At 51.2% G+C, this 23,738-nt stretch overlaps 1 protein-coding gene across 1 annotated transcript in view; it reads right to left on the bottom strand.

The window, feature by feature from the left end:
* Window positions 1-232: 232 nt before the first annotated feature.
* SIM2 (SIM bHLH transcription factor 2) overlaps window positions 233-23,738 on the bottom strand; it is a 40,646-nt gene continuing 17,140 nt past the window's right edge. Inside the window, exons 4-8 of the mRNA XM_045540650.1 lie at window positions 20,347-20,455; window positions 17,598-17,683; window positions 15,047-15,246; window positions 10,676-10,782; window positions 233-527 (exon numbers count right to left, since the gene is read on the bottom strand). Coding sequence (XP_045396606.1) covers window positions 376-527; window positions 10,676-10,782; window positions 15,047-15,246; window positions 17,598-17,683; window positions 20,347-20,455 — 654 coding nt within the window. The 3' untranslated portion in view covers window positions 233-375. The remainder of the gene's footprint in view (window positions 528-10,675; window positions 10,783-15,046; window positions 15,247-17,597; window positions 17,684-20,346; window positions 20,456-23,738) is intronic.

The raw sequence follows: 23,738 nt of genomic DNA, 5'->3' as shown, positions 1-23,738 counted from the left end.
TGTGGACACGGATAGCCTGAGTTTACACTCCTGATCCAGGATGTGCATGCTCTTTGCACCTTATTCAAGATGGGGGCACCCCCACCTGCCCTGGCCCCTCACCTGGGATCTGTGATGGGCCCTAAGCTGCGCCCCAGGCAGGGCTCCCCCCTCCCCGTTCGCTCCCCCACTGCCTAGCGCACGGCCCCCACCACTGAGCATGGAAATCATTTGGACCTTCCCAGAGGTTTGGACCAGACTGTTCAAATAAAAACAAAACAGGAGACAAATGAACAGTTTGAGAGAGAGAGAGAGAAAGAGATGGTGCTTATCGGAGCGATCCGATGCGGGACAGGGAAGGAGGAGAGAGCAAGGAGAGAAACAAATACGTGTGACTTACGTGAGTACATAATTGACACTCACGATGCAGTGGGGCCGGGATGAGCGGCTGTTGTGCACCACGGTGGCGTAGCTCTGCACCCACACCCAGCCGCCCCGCCGGGACAGCAGCCGGTAGTACTTGGTGGTGACCTGGCCCTTCACCAGCACTGGAAGCACAAGATGACATCAGTCCTCGCACATTTCCAGGCCTGGCCTCTGGGGACGCTGCCCCACGGCGACCAGCAACCCTGCTCTGAGCCTTCCTGGGGCCAAGGACAAAGGGGGTGGGCTTTCTCCACAGGAAGGTGCATGCTCCCGTGCGTGTGCAGGCATGCACACACACACACACACACACACACACACACACACACACAAGCACACAAGGATTTTGCCTACAGCTTCAAGAAGTCCCCTCCCGTTAAGAACTCTAAGTTAGCAGTCGTTGCCTTCACGGGGGGAAACGGCCCCCAAATAGTGTTTGGACTCGGCAGAGTGATAAAATTGGATATGCCTTTTAGTTTCCAAAGTGCCACAATTACGTTTTAATCCCCCAGCCCTTCGTGGGCAGAAGGGGTGAGTGATGTTATTTAAACAAAGTAGCAAGCTGAGTCCACTCAGCTGTGTCAGGCTGTTGCTGGTATCTGCCGCGCAGTGGAACGGGTGCATTCACAGTAAAACGGCTGGTTACTCTCCTGCCATTTCTATTTTCTTCTCAGGAACCCCATTAATTTCCTACGTTGTTGTTCATGTAGGAAGGGCCTCTGCTTGGCTACACAATTCCTGAAAATTGGGCCTGTGGGCCCATCTTCTATGCATGGGCGCAAACTCCAGGCTGCCGGGAGCTCACACAAAGCTCAGTGTGCCCACAAACCACTGTTCCACCTCACAGCCTTCCAGGAGGCAGGTGGGAGGGTGGGGGAGGAAAGTGCTGGAACCTGTGGGTGGGCAGCGGAGAGGAGGAAGGCAAGTTAACCTTCTCAAGGGAAGGGGAGGCCATCACAAGTCTAGAAAGATGCCTCTGGATGCCCAGGTCCCCCACTCCAGGGTGCTCCTGCTTCCGAAGGCAGGGCTGGCCCCTGCCCCTAACTAGCAGCTGCCTGAGCAGAGATTTGGGGAGATGGCCCAAGGGGCCGAGTCTGTGATTGTATTAGCTGGCACTGAAGGAAACCCCCAGAGGCTCATATGCAACAAAATTCAGCCTTCCTGTTGCACCACCAAGCAAACCCTCCCACCCCCAGTCTGCCCACATACTCCCTGGGCCCTCCACTGCCTTGTATGGCTTCTTTTCACTTCATAGGTGGCTCCTTATCAGCCACATCAAAATATTTTTGCGGAAAAAAAAAAACTGCTGTAAATATGATAGTTAAAGGGTTATTCACCTTAATATGTAAAGAGTTCATACAGATCAATAGAAACACAAAGACTCTAAAAGTAATGTGGGCAAAGGACATGAACGAGTAATTCACCAAAGAATAAACATAAATGGGCAAAATGATGAACAAAGTTTATCTCACTGGTTTAACTCAGGGGTAGATACCATCCATCAGATGAACACACATTAAAAAAGAAGCAAATGTTACAAGTCCATTGATACGAACTGTGCAGAACGGGCAAATCCACAGAGAGAGAACGCAGACTGGTGGTTGCAGGGTCTGAGGAGGAGGGGGCTGGGAATGATGGGCTCCTTTGGGGGGATTATGAAAATGTTCTGGAATTATTAAAGGTGATAGTTGCACAACATTGTGAATATACTAAAAACCACTGAAAATGGCTAAAACGATGAATTTTATATGATGTGAATTTTATCTCACAAAAATGAAATGACAACAGGTGACGCCGGCTGATATGGGGAGAGGCATTTCATGTGTGACGGAAGGTGAATCAGTGTGATCCTCCTGAGAGCTCGTGCCCGCTGACACACCCACTGCACTCCCAGGCATGGTCTTCTGGAAGTTATGAGCAATGCAAACAGGCTTACGTACAAAGAGGTTCATCACAGTCTTACTTAAAATTCAGGAAAAAGCAGTTGGGGAGAGATTTAACAGTTCAACAAGAGAGAAAAGAGCAAATAAATTATGGTGTACTATGCAGCCATAAAAATGATGATTGATAAGAATTTGTAATAGTATGGGGAATGTGTGCAATATGATGTTAAATGAAGAAAACTCAAGATTCAGAAATGCACAGAGAATAACCCTAGTTATGACATAGTGGGCACGCGCACACGTACACACACGTCGCACACGTACCCCAGCCAACTGCAATCTTGGATGAGCTTCCAACCCCCCTGTTTATCCTCATTTATAGAAGGAGGATAATCCTTACATCATATGGTTGTTGGGAAGATGAGCTGATCTGTGCGAAGATTCAGAGCAGATGAAGGGCTCTGTGTTAACACATACTAACTCTCATTAACTGAAAATGACAGGGGATTTTCATTTTCCTTTGTTTCAGCTTTTCTTGATTTTCTAAGTTTTGAACAAGGAGGCGGTTTGAGTTTTATAACCAGAATGTAAAATCTTTTTTTTTTTTTTTTTTTTTTTTACCTGGGAAAGCAGTTTGTGTGGGGTGGGGAACTAGAAGTACACTAATAGGCCCCTCACCCCCTTACACACGGCACTAGGGACACTGGGGCAGTCTTGTTGTGCAGTGGGATGGGGTGGACAGGCCTCTCTGGGACAGAGCAGAGACCAGCCCTTTTCTGCCCAGGCTTAACATATGCATCTCAACAGACTCACTTGGCAGGAACTAGATCCCTGCAGAAGAGTGTAGACAAAGGCGGTGGGAAAGAGAGGACCCTTGCAGTGCTCTCCTCTGGGGGTCTGCCTGGTTGCACGTGCATGGCCTTGTCCTACCCTCTGCCACCATGGGAGGTGGGCATCGCTAGGAAACCGGGGCCCCAACCCAGGTGTTCTCAGAGTGGCCACTGTGGGAGGACGGAGCAGCAGCCTCCAGAAGGTTCTTTTTAGCTACCTGTGGGTGTGGGAGTGGGTTCACCTTTTAAGAAAGATGGCCAATTCATTTATGGCTCCAAAATAACCAAGAGAAGCAAATGCTCAACCTGAGGTCCCACCCTTGGATTTCCCAAGATGTCACACTTTCTTCATCAGAAATGCTCATTAATCTCTTCAACTTTGAAACCTACTCCTAGCAGTGTGTGTACAGCCCTGAGGAATATGACCATATACTTTTCATTTTTCTCATCTTGTACTTTGTACTTTCCCCTTTATTTCTTGCAACATTCCTCATCTTGAGCTGGATAAAATGAAGCCAGTTTATCCCAAATATTTCATATTAAGGATCAAATTGCAGAAATTACAGAGATTTTATTCTCTCTGACCCTCCCCAGCTCTGCCATCACAAGGCTTAGATACAGAGACCAAACAAACATATACATATAATTTTTTCTTTTTTGCTGCTCTGTGACCCATGGCAAGAGTCAACGTATCAATCCAAGTTGAAGTCCTAGACACTCAGTCATAACATTCTTTGCTTTGCTCCAGTTCTCCTTAACTACCTGCCTAAAATTATCCCAGGCTAGAGAGCTACGCACTAAGGCCCTCCTTATGGTGGTGACGGATGGGGACAAGGAAGAGATGTCCCCTAAGCTGTGAGCTCCTGGGGGCAGAGCCCTGCCCCATGCCCCTCTAGCCATAGTACCTCCCAAATAATGGTCTAAGATGGTTCTGGGTCCAAGGTGATCCATGCATGGACGAAAGCCAGTAGTCCTGGTTCTCCAAGGCCACTTTGGGATGGAAATTCTAGTTCTGTAAATATATATTCTCCAGAAAACTAAGTGGCCTTCCTGGGTCTTCCGGAATTTCTCCCCTAGGCACGGTCCTGCCTGGGAGCCTCCCTCTGGGAAGAAAGTGCACTTTGGCCTTGAGCATAACTCTTACTTCTGTTTTGGATTTTAAAGGCTGAAAAGGACACAGAAAATACCCGCCATGTGTTGAATAGTATCCCCAAAGAAGTTATGTTTCACATCCTAACCCTTGGAACTTCTTATTTGAAAAAAGAATCTTTGCAGACGTGATCAAGTTAAAGATTTCAAGATGAAATCATCCTTTACCCAGATGGGCCCTAAACCCAATGACAAGTGTCCTTATAAAAGACGGAAGAGAAGACAGAAACACAGAGGAGAAGGCCAAGTGAGGAAGATGGCAGATTGGAGTGATGCAGCCAGAGGTCAAGGGGCGCCTGGGGCCGTGGGGGCTGGAGGGGGCAGGGAAGGCTCCTTCCTTAGCCCCTGTGGGGGGAGTACGGCCCTGATGACGTCTTGACCTCAGACTTCTGGCCTCCAGAACTGTGAAAAAATAGATTTTTGTTGTTTTAAGCCACCCAGTTTGTATTAATTTGTTAGGGCAGCCCTGGGAAACTCATCCACCACCCAAATGGAAAAAAATGGTAAATGCAGTCAGGGTTCCTGTCCCTTGCACAGCCCCCAGCCTCCCTCGCGGGACAAAACCAGTTCCATCTCCAGACTCTGCTCAGAGGGCAGCATCCCAAAAGGAGGTGGGTAGGAATGACACGTCGGCATCTGTTTCTGGTCCAGAGCAGGCATCCCCTGTAACGTCACTCAGACCCTGCACAACAGCCTGGAAACGCCTTTCAAGTTTACTTTCTATTTCAAGGCTTTGTCCCCTGTTCCATACCTGTACTATAGAGTGATCACAGACTGGTATCCCATGTTCCACATGTGCCCACAGATGTGCTTGTTGGTGGCACAGTGTCATTGTTACTCAGGATGCCTAAGGGTGGGTCATGTGTTCTCCAGTGAGCCACAGGCCCCACCATTCCCTCTTGCCCTACACGAGCCTATTCCTGCATTCATGTTACATGCCTGGCCCGTCAGCATTTGAATGTGTGGCTATTGTCTGTCATTTAGAGTGTGTTCTCCTTGGGTTTATATGAGCTACTCTAATGGCCTATAATTTTGTTATACTGGTTTACCTGGCCTCATAGCCTTTCTGTCACATTGAAATATTTTAATAGTTGGACATGGCCTATGTTCTCTTTGTGGCTTTGGCTTGGCCTGCTTTGATCAGGAGCCTACCTAGAGAGCTAGGTGAAATTCTCAGCTACCGTGGAAGAACAGCCATGTGGACATCATCGTTCTCCCAAACATGGACAGCCCAGCGTCCCTCGACATAATCGTCGGGTCTGACACTGACCCCCTCCCTGCCTGTGCACCAGGCAGCCCCCGCCTGCCCCGAGGGTCACAGGTCAAGAGAACACAGACCTCTGCCGGCTTCCCACACACACAAGGAGCCTCCCAAAGTTAAGTACAAAGAAAGCAGGGGGCCGGGGGAGGCAGACCCCAGCTGGGGGTCCCCGGTTTCCTAGAGACCATGTGACTACATCATGCCTCTACTCACCCTTGGCAGGCGGTGGGTGGGGAGTTGGGTGGGGGGGGTCCAAGCAGTTCCCTTGAGGACCCCGTGTTCACTTTCCTGCCAGGTCAGACCCGGAGAGCTGTCCTGGTGACGCGGTGACCTGCCCCGGCAGGAGGCCCCCACGCGCCCCTCTCTGGGCCGAGGCGCCCTTCGCACTGGCCCTGGAAGCCTGTGCTCCCCAAAGACAGCTCTGCTGGGCCCTGCTTTTCCGTGAAGCCTGACTTTCTCCAGCCTTTGAATTCTTTTTCTTTCAGCCCCTGTGGACTCCGTGTCCCGGTTAAGATAATATTGTAAAGAATGTGTGAAAACCATGGGACTCACGGGCCCAGCACCACCGCCTCGCGCCTCCTGCTCGGCCTCCGCGGAGCCCTCGGCCCAGTCTCCAGAGAGCCCTGGCTGCTGGACACCAGCGTGAGCAACGCGTGGCCCTCGAAAACTGACAGTGACCTGCCTCTGGTCCTGGGTGTTGGCAGCCGCGGCTTGTCCCTGCGCTCAGTGACGTCTCTCTGTAAGGAGTCCCGGGGGGCCCAGGTGGGTGGGCCACCTCCGGCTGCATTCGGTGAGGCAGATGGAAGGGAAGCAGACAAGCTGCCCGTGTCCCTGCATCCCTGGGACAGCCACCAGGCCAGTCTAGCTGGCTGAACTGAAGGACTTGAGTCCCAGGTCAGCAGCGGCCACCTTGGGGATCCGGGTGGAGCCTGGGGGGGCCCAGGCTGGAATAAGAAGCCCAGGCCTCGCCGCCCTCCCCTCAGGCCAGGTCCCGAGCCCCAAAGCACTGCGTGACAGGACCCAACAGCCACACTTCACAGTGACGCATCCACCTTCTCTGTCTTCCCGCCTGTCCTCCCCCAAGCTGGCCTGTCCAGCTAAAATATGGGAAAGGGCCCATGGCCACTATGTGGGTGAGGACACAGAGATAGCAGAAAATGTCTCTGTTACGGGATGAATCGTGTCCCCCCAGAACTCATATGTTGAAGTTCCAACTCCCAGTCCCTCAGCACGTGGCTGTATTTGGAGACAGGATCTTTAAAGAGGTGACTGAGGTAACATAAGGTCACATGGGTGGGCCCTAGTCCAACGTGACTGGTGTCCCTATAAGGAGAGGAGAGTAGGACACAGACACATACAGAGGGACACCCTGTGAGGACACAGGGAAAGGGAGACCTCAGGAAAAACCAAACCTGCCAACACCTTGATCTCAGACTTCCAGAACTGTGAGGAAATGAATTTCTGTTGCTTAAGCCCCTCCATCTCTGGCACTTTGTCATGGCAGCCACAGGACACAAACACAGTCCCCACAATGATCCGAACACCATGAGACAACAGCATCATCCAGAAACAAGAACGCAGGTCCCTCGGATAGGGCTCTGCGGGTCGAGCAGCAGCCGGGCACGTCCCGAGAGGAGAGGTGGCCGCCACTGGCACCAAGCCAGGGGTCAGAGCTGCGGTGCATGGGGGCTCGGCGTCCACAGCCCTCGCAGAGCTTGGGTGTAGGACACCACTGTCGGCCAACAGCCCCCAGATGGTGTGACCCACGTGTCCAAGGAAATGATGACAGATGGGGCTGGGAAGTGAGGAGAAACCTGTGAAGCATTAGAACAGGGGACGTCCTCACACAGCCCGAGTGGAGGCCCGGGCGGGGGACAGGCTGAGGACAGGCTGTGCAGGGGTCCAACTTGCCCAGCCGGCCACCTTCCACCCTCCCTCCTGGGGCCTTTGGCAGAGCCCGTTCCAGCCAGATGAGGGTAGGCCGGGGAATGATGCCCCCTGAGAGCAGCCCCCGCCAGTGGCTGACGGACTTGGTGTATAAATACCTGAGCTCACCCTCCCCTCTGGGTGGGCCCTGCGGGGCTCGGGAGTCCCTGGGACATCGAGTCCCAGCCGCCCGCAGTGGAGCCAGTGGACGACGCCCTTGTGTGGTGCCTTCACTCCCTGCCCATGTTTAGTCCAAATAAACCAGTGCACTTTACTCCAGGCTCAGGGGCAGCTTTGGAGTTTAAGGAAATTACACAGATGCCACCCAGCCCTGGGGGTGGAGAGTCAGGAACAGGAAGCCCGGAGCTGGCCTCTCTGGCCTGGTTCTGCACCTGGGAAGGAGAGCGAGGCCTCCGGCAGCGCGCAAGGCGGGGTTCCGCAATTGCCGAAGCACCACTCCATAAAGACCTGCTTCCGAACCCGTGCTCTGGTGTTGACTGTCTTCCTTTGGAAGGTTCTGGCATTGGAGGGGTGAGACTTCCCAGCTTAATGCTCTGGGGGAGGCTGAGGCTCAGGCCCAGCAGTGCTTCCAATGCTGGAACCAGGCGCGAGTTCTGGAGACTAATGCCCACCCCCAGGCTTGTGCAAGAGCCGCGGCTAAGCACCCACCCACCCCCCAGCCTGTCCCGGAGGCCATTCCCTCTCCCATCCGGGGCAGGCGCACCCCAAGGCCACACCCACCCCCTGGCCTGGCTGGGGTGCACGTGGTCCCGCTTGTCCCTGCGGTAGGTTCTCTGCCGCAGCTAAGGTCAAAGTCACAGAACAGTAGCACCCACTGTCCATCTTGCTATTTTCTGTTCTCTTTGATATGCAGATTCCAGCCTACTTGGAAAGGAAAGCTGTGCTCTAATTCCCAAACACTCCCGCCTTTCTGCGTGACTCTCGGGAGCCCTGCGTGCTTCCCTTCCACATTCCCTCAGACGACGCGATATCCAGGAATGACAAACTTCCAGGGAGATAAAGTGGATTTGTCGGATAATCACAGGAGGCCTCTCAAACCAAATTCCCTGCAGGCCTGGTGAGCCGGCTGAGCTCGGGAGATCAGGGCTCCCGACAGAACCGTGGCCGGCCCGCGTGTCCGGTGCCAGACCTGCTGTGTGCTGGAAACTGCTGGCGGCCTGGGAGCCAAACGGCCTGGGCTCCAGTCCTATGGTCCAAGCAGCCTGTAGCCCTGCCTCACCCTGCCTCACCTGCTGCTGTATGCAGGTGGCCTTGGAGTCTCACCTTGCTCACCCGGGAAATGGACACAAGAGCCCCCAGCTCCCCGAGCTGCCTGTCACAGGCCAGAATCAATAAGTGAACAGAATCCGTCCATGTCAGGGGCAGAGGAGCCACCTGATTAGCATCACCCGATTAGCATCACCGTGGCCTTTGGTACCTTTCCAAAATGCAAATTCTATTCCTTCTCCTGAGGGGGAAAAAAAAATCCCTACTCCCATTAGCCAGGCAGTGTGAGATAAAAGAAATGGTATTCAGAATGAAGACTTCCAATTCCATAAATTTTCTTTCTCCCTGCTTAGAGGCCTAATTTCCTGCCTTTCAGGCCACTTTGAAGAACAACTCTTCCACCTTGTAATTCAGGAGTTTGCTTTAAACTCTCTTGCTGGATTACGAGCCCCCCAACATGCCCCTGACCCCGTGGATGGGGGGCTCCGAGGGCTGGGGCTCTCCGTCAGAGCAGTCGGCCTGCCCCCACACCCCAACGTCGGCAGGGGAGCATGTGGAGGTGTGAGCCTCACCTTTGCTCTCCAAGTCCCACTGTCCTCCCTTCCAGACTGTTCTCAAAGCAGATGCCTCTTCTGCCTCCCAGGTGCTCTTGCTACTTCAGAGCACACCCCGCTCAGCCCCCCTCCTCACAGCTGCCCACTCAGCTCCCCAGCACCTAATCCTAGAATGGACACATCCTACCAGGCTTGCACAGGAAAATTTCTAGCTCCCATGTCAGTGACATCTAAGCACTAAGCAGTTGCTTTTCTACCAAGCTTGGTCTCAAGAATGACAGGAATGTTTATATGAGACCATGATTTGGTCATTTTTTTAAAAAAGAAGAAATAAAAATGTTCATTCACACTTCCAAGTCTCTGTCTTGCACAAGGGAGCAAGGAAGAAGCCATCTGCATCTGCCCAGCCACAGTCCTGGTTGTCACAAGTCTCTGCCGTAGAGACTTGGAGAGAGGAGGGCAACAGCAACACCATAGGGTCCCAGTCCACACTGAACCGCCAGGCACGCAACGCACAACGGCAGCTGATCGAGCAGCCTATAGACCTGCCGTCCACCTTCAACTCAGCACCAGCAACTTGTCCTCCAACGTCTCTTAGCTAACACTAAGCAAAGCAAGAACAGAGGACATGCCATCTGGACCACAATGCAGATGGCCTGGCTCCTCTATCTGCACCCCATTAAAAAGGACCCCTGGACCAGCCATTGGCATGAGGATAGGGTATTGGCAGGAGGATGGGGTATTTCACTCCATCCAAGTTATTCCCTGGCTTAATTTGGATTTTAAAAGAAAAGTGTCACTTCTTTAAACACTTCAGTGACTAGAGCACATCCCCTAAACCCAGATGTTCCCAAACTGCCTCCGTTGGTGAATCAAATCAATGTGTATCCACTCTTTCCATGCTGACTCCTCGCACCAAGGAACGGTGGCCTCCCCTGAGCCTCCCCAGCTCTGCCACCTCCCCGCTGTGTGACTGTGGGCAAGTGGCTTGCCTTCTCTGGCCCTCAGCATCCTCAACGGTAAAATGAGGATCATGGCCATGAGAATCTCCCTCACTGGGTTGCTACTTTATTTAATCCCTTAAACCAGTGCCCGGCAGTAGTAGGGACCCCATTACGGATCAGTTCTCCCATTGTTACTGTTATTTGCAACTGGTGTCCAGCCGTCACAGCAAAGTGTAGGTTCCAAATCCACAATCTGGAACCCAGGTGACATCTGAACCATCCCACACCTGCCAGAGGTTCCCCGAAAAGGTGTGCATGGATGCTTGAGCACTGACCACAGGTAGCTGCACTTAAGCAAGGGGTGGAGAAGTTACGCTTGAGGTTTAGGGCTCATGTGTAAAACCATGGATGGTTATTGCACCAAACCAAAGGGACAATTCCCCCTAACCCTGCCCCTGAGGAGCTACCTCCCACGGCTGGGGGTGGGCGTGCTACTCACGGAGGTGGTGTGCGTAGCGGAGGTGGAACACGTCGCAGCCGTGCACGTGGTGGTACAGGGTCTTCTCGATCAGGTCCTGTGGCTCGTACCCCGTCAGCTCGGTCACCCTGGGGGAGGACGGTGGCTCGGTGAGCTGCACTGCTCTGCAGATCGCCTTTCATTTAAACTAATATTGATTTTGCCAACTAATCGAGTGCTAAAAGGCTCAGGGGGGAAATGTTGATTTTGGAAGCTGAGAATGATCTTTTTTACAAGAAGAAAGTCTTTGAACTGTAGCGCCAGCGCAGGACGTAGCACTATTCATGGGCAGGAATGTTCTTCTGAAACCACTGGCTAGGAGAATGTTTGGGATGGCTTAAAATTGCAGCCTTTTTCAAGGTGAAGCTTATCTGAGAATATTTCAAGTGATCTTTGACACCGACACCAGGAAAAAGCTGCCACAGCGAGAAGGAACCCGCTCTCTGGGGGCCTCTGGGGGAGAATCCCGTGTGAACCTTCTTTTAAATTGTGGTAAAACATACATAATATAAAATTTGCCATTTAACCATTTTTAAGTGTACAATTAAGTAGCACTAAGTACAGTCATGTTGTTGTATAACTATCACCACTGTCCCTTTCTAGAGGTTTTCAGAGATTTTCCATCACCCCAAACAGAAACTCCGTCCTTATTAAATGCTAACTGCCTCCTCAGCCCCTGGTAACCTCTTTTCTACTTTCTGTCTCTGTGAATTTGTATCTTCTGGATGTTTCATGTAAGTGGATGATACAATATGTGGCCTTTGGTGTCTGGTGTCACTGAGCATGATGTTTTTAAGGCTCATCCATGTTGTCCCATGTGTCAGTACTTCCTAGGGTGGAATGATATTCTAACTGATGCAGATGCACATTTCCTTTATCTGTTCCTCTGCTGACGGATACTTGTGTGCACATCGTGGCTGTTGCGTGTGTGAGCGTGGACCCCGTTCACTGGCACAGGTGGTCGCAGGATGCTGTGGTTGGCTGCTTCCTGCTAACAGGAATTATGGAATAACCGAAGGTATTTAAGCCTCGTATCAGTGGGGGATTGTTGTGGACCCCCCAGAAAATAGTCTAACGACCTGAGATATTGTGACTGGAAGGAAAGCCGTAAGCTCTCTGGAGAAATGGAAGCTTTTTCCCAGTGCTTATATGACACGACCCCTCTGTATTCTCATCAAGCCCAGGCATATTAATTTTCCACTTCAGCTCTTTGAAGAAAAGTGGCTCTCAGCGTCCAAGACCACATCGTCACTCACATCGGGATTGCTCCGACCGGAGGTGAAAATTGCATGTGGCAACGGTATGGTTTCCCAGGCTTTGGGCAACTGAGCTGGGAACCGTGCCCTGGGAGGAGGTGGTCCTAAACATCTTGGTGACAGATATTCAAGAACAGATGAAAGAGAGGGACAAGAAGGGCTTCCAGAGGAGCCACGCATGGTGCAAAGTCCTGGGGTCCCTGTGAGCTGGGGGACCTGAGGAAGGCTGGGGCTGGGCCCTGCTTGCCAGGGTAGGAAACGCTAGCTGTAAGTTAAACCGGGAAACTTGACCTCACTTTCATTCTTTAACCCGCTTCCCTTTCTGTTGAGTTCTGCTGGGGCTTTGGGTCGTAAATCTCTGAGTGCCTCATGTTTCCCTGGAGTGGCTGGCTACTTGGTGTGCACATTTCCATGGTGCTCCTTTAGGGTGGGAAGGAGACAGGGCTCAAGGCCGGGGGAAGGGGGACCCCGCACAGTCCAGGGCCGTTCAGGGCTCAAGGGACTTGTCTAAGGGCCACCTAGGACTTCAAGCCCCATCGGAGTCTAACTCTGCGTGGCAGGAAAATCGAGCTGTCTGCCTTCCTCCCAAAATAAAAACAGGCATCTCTATGGGGTGGGAATGAAAGAGGCTTCCCAGACCCTTTGGATACAAAGCTACAGAACAACGGCCCCAAACGTGTAAATGAATCAGAAACACATGTATTAAGTTTCTCATCAAAGTACACACCAGCTTTCAAAATTAAAGGGAAATCGAAGGGTTTGGCAGGATGCCCTCCCATTTTTTCCCAAACCTCTAGTGTCTGAAGACCTGTCAGAGGGATCTGCCAAACCCCAAACACGGCTGCGTTCACCCATCCTTAGCAAAAGCATCAGCTACAGTTTCAAAGCGAAATACCGCAAACCCCTATGAACCAAATTTCAGGTTATGCCGAGTTCAGTTGTGTCTGGGCTGTGCTGCGTGGGGTGCCAACGGGCCCCCCCGCCCTCGCTCCTGTGACCGGGGGCTGCTGGGCCTCGGGCCACGCCCTCGCCTGGCTCCCGGGGTTTGGACACAGCAATGACATCACCCCACCTGCCACTCTTGCTGTCCTCCCAGTGCTGCACCGGCCCAGGCCCAGGCCCCGGCCCCCTGGTTGAAGGGGGACCATCCCGCCTGAGCTGTGACGGCCTGACCAACCCCAGTGACTGGGAGGGATTCTTCCAGCACCCTTCTGACCTGGCAAGCCTCTCCCACGTGACTGGAGTTCCAAAAAGGCCTCAAGACATTGCTAGAATCTTCCTGATACTTAGCAGGAATAACTGCAGGGTTTTGGGGGAGACAGGAAGTCTCCTTCAAGATCGCCACCCTTCTTTTCTACTCACTTCAGGGGTGCAGCCCCCACCCCCTGAGGCATAGGAGCCGGTCTGAGGCCCCCACCCCCCAGTCAGCAGTCTGGCTTCCAGGGAACCTCTCCAGGCTTTGCAGCATTTCAAAGCTGTGCGGTTTAAATACCTTGAAAAGACCTGAGTCTCTCCTCTGGGGAGACCCCATTCTTTCCTCTTCTAGAAAATTTATTGGGTCTCAGGGGTTTTCTTAGAATTATCAGAGAAAAACTAGGAGACAAGTAAGAAACCAGTTGGATACTCCCAGATGTCTTCAATCACGACCTTAGCCGATTTTCTTCCAGCCTCCTCTGAGAAGCGGCTCCCGAGTCAGGAAGGACGGACAGCCCCTGTCCCCGCACACCTCGGCCTGGCCTGGTGTTGAGGCAGCACGCTCAGCCTCCTGTCCCCACAGGTCCCGCCCTCTGCATGGCCGGGAAGCAGCGTGTGTCGGCATTTGGCCGTCGAAGAGGTGGTGGCGGCTTTGCCCAAAGAGTTATGTCTACTCCTGCTTGGCGTTTTGGGAAGATGACGGTGACCCCGTAATGCCCACTCTTGTCATTCCTCAGCCTTCGCCTGGCTCTGAGGTGCATTAACAATGAGCTAAACCAATTCATATCGTCACCTCTCACCTCTAACCAGGTGCATTTGTTTTTTTCCTCAATAAAGCATCACTAAGTGGTTAAAATGACCGATTTTATGTGATATATATTTTACCACAACAAAGAAAAAGAAAAAAGGAAAACGTTGGTAAATCTTGGCTTCAGGACATACAGAAAACAAAACACACATATCTTTTGCCCCAGAAATCTCAGTGCACAGCCGGAGTCAGGAGTGGGGTCTCTGACCGCTCGTTCCCGCCAAGGAGGCCGCGGGCCGACCGAGTGGCGGGCGGGTGACATAGGCTGTTTCCACTGTGTGTGATGCTTCCCACCTGTCATGTCATTTCGTCTCGCCTGGCAGCCCGGTGGGCAGCGAGTGGGCGGCAGCTCTGCTATTTTATAGATGGGAACATGGGAGAGGCCTGGCCGGCGTGAGGCCTCAAGATTTGGGAGGGCTTTGATCATTCCACGACGTAGACATGTACCGAAACATCACACTGGGACTCATAAGTATATGCAGTTATTTGTCAATTAAAAATAAAATTGAATTAAAAAAAAACTTGTCAGGATCGCAGTCTGCCCCGGGGGAGACCCAAGGCTCCTCCCGCACAGGCCTGGAGAGCAGGCCTGCCCCGACGCCCCTGTCCCGGCCCAGAGAAGGGGACCTCTCTGCTCCCAGCCTCAGCCCTGCGGTGGCTGTCACAGCTCCGATGGCCTCACAGCAGCCTGAGTGGGAAGGCCTCTGCGCACACACACCGCCCAGCATGGAAACTGCTGGTTCTGAAGTCCTACCGAGTTGACAGAGACAGGGGGCAGAATTCTGACATCATGGGCCTTCAAAAAAGGCTTACTTGTGCCCACAACCCATATTTCTGTTGCACACTCTAGTGAGTGGATTCAAATGTAAAGACATAAATAAAATAAATAAAATTAAACAAGTCCCTGAGTCCTAAGGCTGACATTAATTCCTTCAGTTCTTGGCTTCACTAAATCCTTTCTAATTAACACGCATTCTTAGTACAACTTACTCCTTGTTATGATCTGGCTTCCTGTCCCAGCTCTCCAGGGCCCATTTCCACCATCATTATCTCCCAGAAGTCCACAGCGGCGGTGGCAGCAGGTGCCGAACTCACCTGGAGTCCAGGAATATGAGCTTCAGGTCGAGGCTGGCCCTGAACATGAACATGTTACTGTGCAGCTTGATCTCGGTGATGGCGCTGGGCGGCAGCGACTGGCCCACGGCCACCAGCCCCACGATCTGGTAGCAGGAATCGTACAGGGACATGTCCAGCATATACTGCCTGATCTTCAAGTAGCCGCTGCAGTGGATGACCTGGGGGAGAGGAGGCCAGGGTCAGTCCTTGGTTCTCGAAGGTGCTGGAAGTTCCCCCAGCCCAGCCTGTACTCAGCTGTGCGGCCGATGCGCTGGCAGACATCCGGTTCAATGCTCAGGAGAAATGAACAGCTGTGCTTCTTTCTTAGGAAACAGTATCATAATAAAGTATAAGGGTTGTCTTATCTAACTGACTATAAGTAACTCCATAAATTTGGGCTCTCTGATATGTAATAGATTTATGCATAATTAACTTGGTTGTGATTAGATAACACAACAAAGGCATTCTGGAGCACTAGCCATTTGTTCCCTAATGCTCTTCCCATGGCACTGGATTTGACATTCGTATCACGGACATGCTGTATCACTGCAGTAAATTAAGAACTTTCAGTAGAATTGTTTAAAATCTTCATTTTTAATGTATTTTTATTTATTTATTTATAAGTCAAGATTTTATCCCCCTCCTTACAAACAATAAGCCAGAGTGGCTATATAGAAGCACTTTCAATGACTATAGCCCCAAATCACACAGGGGCACACGCACCGTGTTCCAGCACCAAACAGCAACATCAACGCACCCTCAAGCCCACTACTGGAAGCATTTATGCAAATTATAGTCAGTAAAATCGTCATAAGATCATAATCATCATGACAGTGGTGAGGAACAGCTACAATCTTATCCTTAAAGTTATTTTGCAAAAACCTTCCTCCAGGATTCAGTCTTCAGAGCTGGAACAAATCTCAAAATCTTTCTAGCCTGTTCTTCCATTTTACTGATGAGGAAACTGAGGACAAAATAGGTGATATGTGTTGCTTCAGATGAACAGCTGGACAGTTTATATGTAGCAGAAACAAGTGAAGACCCAAGTGCCCTGAAGAATGTCTACTGGGTACAGAGGCAGTGCTGGGGGCCCTCCGCCCTGGCACAAAGAGGCTTCGAGTTGGGGACAGCAAATAAGAAACGTAGCCCCCAGCTACAAAAACAGAGCCAGGGGAAGGTTAAGGAGGGGGTGTGGGGGTGAGGGGGAGGCACACCCTAGGATGGGGGACTGGGATGGAGCATTCTAGAAAGACAGGACAAAGGTACCAAGTGCCCCCTCTCTCACTGCACCCTCTTCCCTCCCTTTCTAAGGGGCAAATGCTCCCGGCCAAAGGTTCCCAGCAGCCTCCAGCTCCAGCGCAATGGTTACAACCTTCTTCCTCTAAAGCCCCCTGGGAGGAGGGTGAGGGGCCCAGGGAGTGGACAGAGGGTGGAGGGGCTGCTCAGCTGGACCTCCCCCAACCTGTCCCTCCAGCGGGAGTGGCTGCCTCTCTGCAGAGGCACAGTACTGCCAGCCAGCTCCCAGTGGGTGACCTAATCCTAGATTCTGGAATTAACCAGTGCACGCCGCAATGTCTGGCAGAGAAATGTAGCCAGGGAGGAGCGCGGGGCTGGGCCCAGAGGTCCCAGCTCGGCCACTCAGCCTGGCCGGCCTTTCTCCCTCTCAGCTCCAGTCCTTGACTGTAAAACGGGGCCACTGCTACTCATTTCAAAGGGCTGGTGTGACTCTTAATTAAATGGACTGGGCCGGGCACAGTGGCTCACGCCTGTAATCCTAGCACTCTGGGAGGCCGAGGCAGGAGAAATCTCTTGAGCTCAGGAGTTTGAGACCAGCCTGAGGAAGAGCAAGACCTGTCTCTACTGAAAATAGAAAAAAATCAGCTGGGCATCGTGGCACATGCCTGTAGTCCCAGCTACTTGGGATGCTGAGGCAGGAGGATTGCCTGAGCCCAGAAGTCTGAGGTTTGATGTGAACTAGGATGACACCATGGCACTCTACCCCCACCAAAAAAAAAAAGGAAGCAAGCAAGCAATGGACAGGATGAGATGCTGCAGAAGAAAGCTCTCCTTTGTACCCTAGGATGGGCTCTGTCATTACTGCCACACACACCTTCAGCGGCAGCACTGGATTTTGGGAATGTCCGAGGCTCAGAGCAAATGTCTATGCTGCAAATACTCACTGGATCCTGACCTGTAATGTGGATTCTCAGTAAGCTCCAGGGGCAGCTGCTGCAGCGGGACTGGCCCGTGTGCTAAGTGCCAAGGTAAAATTGACCCTAAGCCACGCTGATTCCTGGTCTTACACGATGAATTCCAGCCAGCCTAGAACATCCTTCCAAAATGCCAGCCCCAACGCTTGCCTCCTAAGCGGCCGTGTGCCACATTGCTAGAGAGTTCTACAGCAGTGGGAATGACACCTTTGAGTTCCTGAACCTTCCTTTCTGAGGATGCGCTTGAGCATGAAGCAAAGTGTAAAACCCGTAGTGAAGACCCACCACCAGCTCCTCCCCCCACCTGCAGCTCCTCGTACCTTGTATCCACTGCAGGTCAGGCCCGCATTTCTTTTCGCCAAGACACACTTCATTCGAAGAAAGAATGACCTCTCCATCTCGTACTCTGCAAGCAGGAGCAAGGTTAGGTTGGCAACTGTCCCACCAGTTCCTCCCGACATCATCAATACATTCCCAGGGCCAGATCCAGCAGCCGGAGGCCTCCTCTGTGTGTGCCCAGCCCCTGACCCAGACAGCTGCCACCTGTGGCCAAGATCTGTGTGGGGAGGGGAGAGACCAGCCCAGTCCTGGTGTGGCCTCCACGGCTGCGAAGGAAGGCCACTCAAACAAGGCCACCCTCGAGTCAAGGGGTGGGCCCCATGGAGTCCCACCTGCCCATGGCCACAGGGTGGCTTGGCACCAGGAGAGCCTGTGTTGGCCAGCCCAGAGGTGGGTATCTGAGCTACCAGAAAGGCTCAGAAGTGCCTGACCTCTCTCAGAGTAGCAGATCCTGAGTGTGACCCGGCTCGGTCAGATCAGCGCCTTTGCCCTCATTTCCAGCCCTGTCTGTCCAGAGCTCTCCCCTGCCCACTCAGACTCTTTTCTTTCACAGGCCCCACACACACCTCTGACCTCCCTGGTGTAGATGCAGATGAGTCTCCTAAGGAAACACCCCCTGCGTTGGTAAGGGACACAAGCACTCTGAGACACAAATGGAGAATCCCCCACCCCCATGAGGGCAGGTCACTACACTCTAAATAAACAGCCATTTGCTGGAGCTTAATAAATTAATCTTTAAAGAAAGGTTACCACTAGGAATGGAAGCAAGTCTTCCACCCTCCCTGAGGGCACTGCCTTACGGAAGCCAGGGAATCACCTCAGAGGGCCCCCTCCCTGCCCTAGTTGGAGAGGCTGCCATATTTTACCCACAATTCCCCTGCAGCTGGCGACTGCGGGCATCAGGCTTCCTTCTAACATGGCCGCCTGTCAAAACAACTTCCGGATAAGCATGGCGGTGTGGAAATTCAGGTCTAAAAAACATCATCCGGTAATGAACTACCCAATTTGGGTCTCCAGAGAGCCCATTTCCCCCATATTTATCGTACAACAATGGGGGACAGTTCAGACACAGAAAATCAACTCTGTGAACGAGCATCTGAGGAACCTCAACCCTGGGCAGGCTGTGGCTTCTCCTCGTGTACGCCTTAGATCTCGAAGCCCACAGAAATGGGGGTAGAAGGCCCCCATGGCATTCCCAATTCATTTTAGAAATGCTTTTTTAGAGGCTATGACATGGGAAGAGTAGAAAGAAACCAGGGCTAATGGGAGAAAGCCCACTCACATGCAATCAGTATACTGAGCAATTTTTAAAAAACAGTAACAACACGATGTTCTGAGGAATTCTCTAAGACTCTTGTTGTCTTTGTCCAGCTTTAAAACCACCCCACAGTGAAAGAATTAGATTCAGGTGTGATGTTCTAACCTCGTCCTCATTTTGTTAGAAATTACTTCTTCAGAGTCATTATTCATGTCACCGTGTGCATCTCCGAGGATGTCACAGACCACAGCTGCAAGTAAGCCCCCAACTCATCTCGGGAACCAACATGCCCTTCTCTCTCTTTGGGAAGGAATGGACTCCACTGACTACTTCTAAAGCCACAGAGCTGTATCTGCAAGGGGTTTTGCAACTGAGTGTGCAATTCTGTATTCTCTTTTCCTAGCCTTAGAATGACCCTTCCCAGAAGAGTAATAAAAAGGCCGCTCATTTTTTTCTGTGGCTAGCTACCCCATTCTCATCGCTCTTGAAGTTTCCTCTGTTGCATTTTGTTCCACTGGGGTATTTTGGCCAAGTTGGGTAGTGTGGTCCAAAGCACACACTGCACCCATTAGTCAGCAGGCCTGTTGGCCTCAGTGGACTGCTGGCAGGAGTTCAAAGGCCAGGGCCCCTGGAATAAGTTCTTCTGTATCTTCCTAGCACTCATCACAATTGTAATTTAAGGCGTCATCAGTGTAATGACCATGGCACAAAACCTACAGATCCCTCCCTACTCGAAATAATGGTTTTAAATGCATAAAATACATAAGGTTGCCAAAAAATTGACTGTATTGGAAAATATTTATCAAAATATTTAAACACATAGTGATATGGATATAAATGTGCTGCTTTATTAATATATAAATAACAAGATTAAGTAGCAGGTCTCATAACTCAAAGACTTTTGAAGTAGGCATGAGCATAAGTGATATGTTTAAATATCCACAAAAACTTTAATGTGATATGCAAATATCTGTGATTTCTGTTGTCGGCAAAGCCACAGGTACTAGTGATCGATCCTAAGATGGTTCATTGTCTGCAATCATGAGGAAAGGAAATGCTAAATTTCAACTAGAGGAAACACAGATATAATTTTCCCCATGCAGTTTCTCGGACACCCCCACCCCTGTGAGCTCAATCTTCGGCCTCCACAGTCTAGACCTCTGATGCTGTGACCCCCAGAATTCTGAACCAAGAGCATATTGGGGGGGCGGGCTGGCACCACCTTTGTCTCCTGCCCAGCACCAAACACCGTCTCTGGTAGGTACTGGAATCTCAATCACTGTTGGTTTAAAAGACAGAGGCACGAATGCCAATCCCCACTGGGGGGTGTCCTGTGTTTGCTGGGGGGACCTGGACTGGGCAGCCCTAGTCACGCCCCCGGCCCTTGGCAGGCGTGGGAATCAAAGCCCTTGGGTCACATTCAAGAACAGCGTCTTGTCTTTATTCTGGCTTCTTTCGTCTAGAGGCGATACCTTGGAGCAGGTGATGGTGCAGAGGCTGGTGGGCGGTGAGGACAGCAGTCATCTCGTCGTGGTCGGAAGGGTGGATGTACTCATAAATACTGTTGCCGGTCAGCTCCACCTGCCGCAGAAGGGAAGGGTCAGAAATGCCACCGGCCTCTCTGGGACTGGTGCAAGGGGAAGGGCAAGGTGTGTCACAGGTATGCACCCTGCCAGGGACAGGACTTTGATCTCTGCTTACAGCCCACACCTTTGCCAAATGCAGAAACAGTTTTTTTTTTCTTCAGCAGAGATCTGAACAGACTCCCACCCTTTCTAAAAAGGCCAGAAAGCTGAGGCTTGAGCTTAGAGCCAAGAGAGTCCTTAGCAGGAAGGACTAGCAAGTGAAGGATGGAGAAGATGGGGACGCTGATGGCCCGGGCAACGTCCTTCATACAGGAGGCGGCTTGAAGCAGGCCCGTGCCAGCGGCTCTGTCCTTCCCTCACTTGCTATCTGGGGGGACTGGCCAGCCGGGAGCCCAGCTCAGGTCCGGCCCGTGCTCCCGGCAAGAGCTCTGTCCACACAGAGGCCGGCCAGCCAGGAACCAGGGCACCCGCACACCTGGGGAGGCCGTGAGCTCTGACAAAGGCCCTTTCTTCGTCAGCTCTGAGCTGTGCCCCTCAGGCACTGCCAGGCCTCTCTCACGTTGCCAGAAATGTGTCTCTGGCCTTCCTGGTCCATGATGACTGTGCTAATTCTGTGGCTCCCACCCAGGGGTGTGGCTGGGTCTCTGCGTGACCAGCAGGAGGGTTTGGGCCTGCTCCAGATAGCCACACTATGTGGGGATTATTTCCTGGCGTTGCTGCCCCAACCTTCAGGCACCTACTTCCAGACACAGCCCATGGAGGACGCCACGTCCGTGTTGGACAGGACGCCGCTTTGCAGGAATGCCTGGCTCTAGGAAAACATCCTAGTTATGATTTGTACACAGAGGCCCCTGGTGGCCTGATTCCCAACCTTGAGAACCTTTCGAACGTTCTCCAAACATAAGTGGCAGGAAAGGAGATGACACACAGTCTCAAGACCTGGGCCCCCTCAACCACCTTAAGAGGAGCAGTGACACAGAATGTTCCAGAAACTACCATCATCAGAGCAGCCTTCTGAGCAATGGTGGGTGGATCCTACAGAGCAGCAGTCCTCAACCATTTTGGCACCAGGGACCAGTTTCATGAAAGACAATTTTTCTGCAGATGGTTGGGGGGAAAGGGGGGAAGGGGTGGAAGTGGGGGAAGACATGGTTTCGGGATGGGATTCAAGCACGTTACGGTTTATTGTGCAGTCAAACCTCTCTGCTAATGATAATCTGTATTTGCGGCTGCTCCCCAGCGCTAGCATCACCGCCTCACTCCACCTCAGACCATCAGGCATTAGATTCTCGTGAGGAACATGCAACCTAGATCCCTCGCATGTGCAGTTTACAGTAGGGTTCACGCTCCTGTGAGAATCTAATGTGGCTGCTGATCTGACAGGAGGCGGAGCTTATGCGGTGATGCGAGTGATCCATCAGGAGCGGCTGTAAATACAGATGAAGCTTCTCTGGCGCTCACCTGCACTCACCTCCTTCTGTGTAGCCCGGTTCCTAACAGGCCAGGGACCAGACCAGTACATGTCCTTGGCCAGGGGTTGAGGACTGCAGCTATAGAGCTACAATCAATAGAGCAGGGTGGCAGCTGAAGACAGTGTTTTTCAGGGGAGCCCCAGGGGCAGTGATAGGAATTCTTCCACAACCAGCCAAAGCATGGGAAAAACTGCCTTGGGTGGCAGAGAGCCTTGGGTGGGTCCGAAGTTTCCTTCTCAGCCCTGCCCCAAGCGGGGAGGGTAACCTAAGCCAGCAAAAGGAGGCTTGTGGAGAGTCTTGTCCCCAGCCACCCCCTTGTTATTTTTAAGCCTGTCTCGTTGCAGATTTCACTGGGAGGCTTATTGCTCTCCATCAACACGATCATCTAAAAAGCTGCCCTGACAGTGCCATCTCACACGGCAGGGCAACCCGGCCAGCGGCTTAATGGAGAAGTTCTCCTGGGAGCCACCATTCCAAATTAGCATCTAGGCCGTCAGCTCTCTACTTGGGACCAAGGTGGGGGGTGGGGAGCAGTGAAGTGATTTACGCCACTCCTCCCAGCCAGCTCTTCCAATTTGTTAAGACCATGGATGAGTTGCCTTTTTGTTTAGAATAAATTACGCTTCTGGCCTGCTAAGCAATCCTGTCCTAAAACGGCTTTCACAGTTCTATTTTCTGCATTATTCATGGAATGCTTCTTTCCAATATTATGCAAACAGAGCGACCGAGAGAATCCTATTACAGAAATCTCCCTACCTCCTGTTCAAAACCCGCCTCCCAAACCTGGCGCTGTTCTACGGACCCAAATGGAGACTTGCCTCTGTGAAAAGTTATTACACGATTTCATTAAAAAAAAAAAAAAGAGTAAAAACTAAACATTTCTTCTTTCAAGTCATTCCTGTTAATCCTTAAAAAGTTTAAATAAACAGGCACATTTAAGCCAGCTATTTGGGACAGGACAATCTTGTTTTCCTGAGGGCAGCATCGGGCTGTGAAGCCCTGTCAAGGTGGGGAGTGATTTCAGCTGATAAACAAGGGAACTATCTCTTTAAAACATTTTTTTTTATTAACTCACAATTTCAATGGCTTATTTTAAAGATAAAAAAATAACAAAATAGAAAATTTTTGTATTGGCCTCTCATTTCTCCCTTCCCCACCTTTTTAGGGGAAAACGATAATTCTGATTTGCTCAAAGTTCTTTTTTAGGAAACAGTAACTGGTGTCTTTTGAGAGGGACGTCTTCATATACTTGGAGAAAGACTTCCATCTGTGCTTATCAAGGATTAGATTTGCGTTTTAATCCCAAAGTAGCTTCCTCTGTTTTCAAAGTTCACATTCTCATCACATGCGTTGAAGACCATGAGTAAGGATGCATGGATGGAAGGCGGGGTTTTCTGAAGACTTGGGTCCTTTATAAAAAGAACGGGACAATTCTCATGCTGTCTAGGAAGTAAAACAGTCTTCAAATAACAGAAATGTTTTTAAAGAACAAATTTTGGAATGATAAACCAGTGCTGACCTTAACTCAAAATTATGGTTGACATGGTGTTTCCTGTATTTACATATCTGTTCGTGCTTTTGAACGCTGAAAGAAATCCGACTACCTCACTAAAAAAAAAAAAAAAAAATTATAGTTGTCGCTATAAAACTTTCCAGGTCTCATACATCAGCCTTATTAAAACAGACCCTCGATGTGATATTTTAGTATTTGTAAAACCCTGCTAACTACAAAATGGATGACTTTCCTACTAAGAGCTTTTTTATGTTTTGCTGAATAACTTTTCTTCCTGCCAAGAAAACTACATA

Source organism: Lemur catta, chromosome 1 (genome assembly GCF_020740605.2).
Source record: "Lemur catta isolate mLemCat1 chromosome 1, mLemCat1.pri, whole genome shotgun sequence".
In the NCBI taxonomy this organism is placed as follows: Eukaryota; Metazoa; Chordata; class Mammalia; order Primates; family Lemuridae; genus Lemur; species Lemur catta.
Note: the sequence above shows the minus strand (reverse complement) of the source record. Positions and strands in the feature narration are given on the sequence as shown.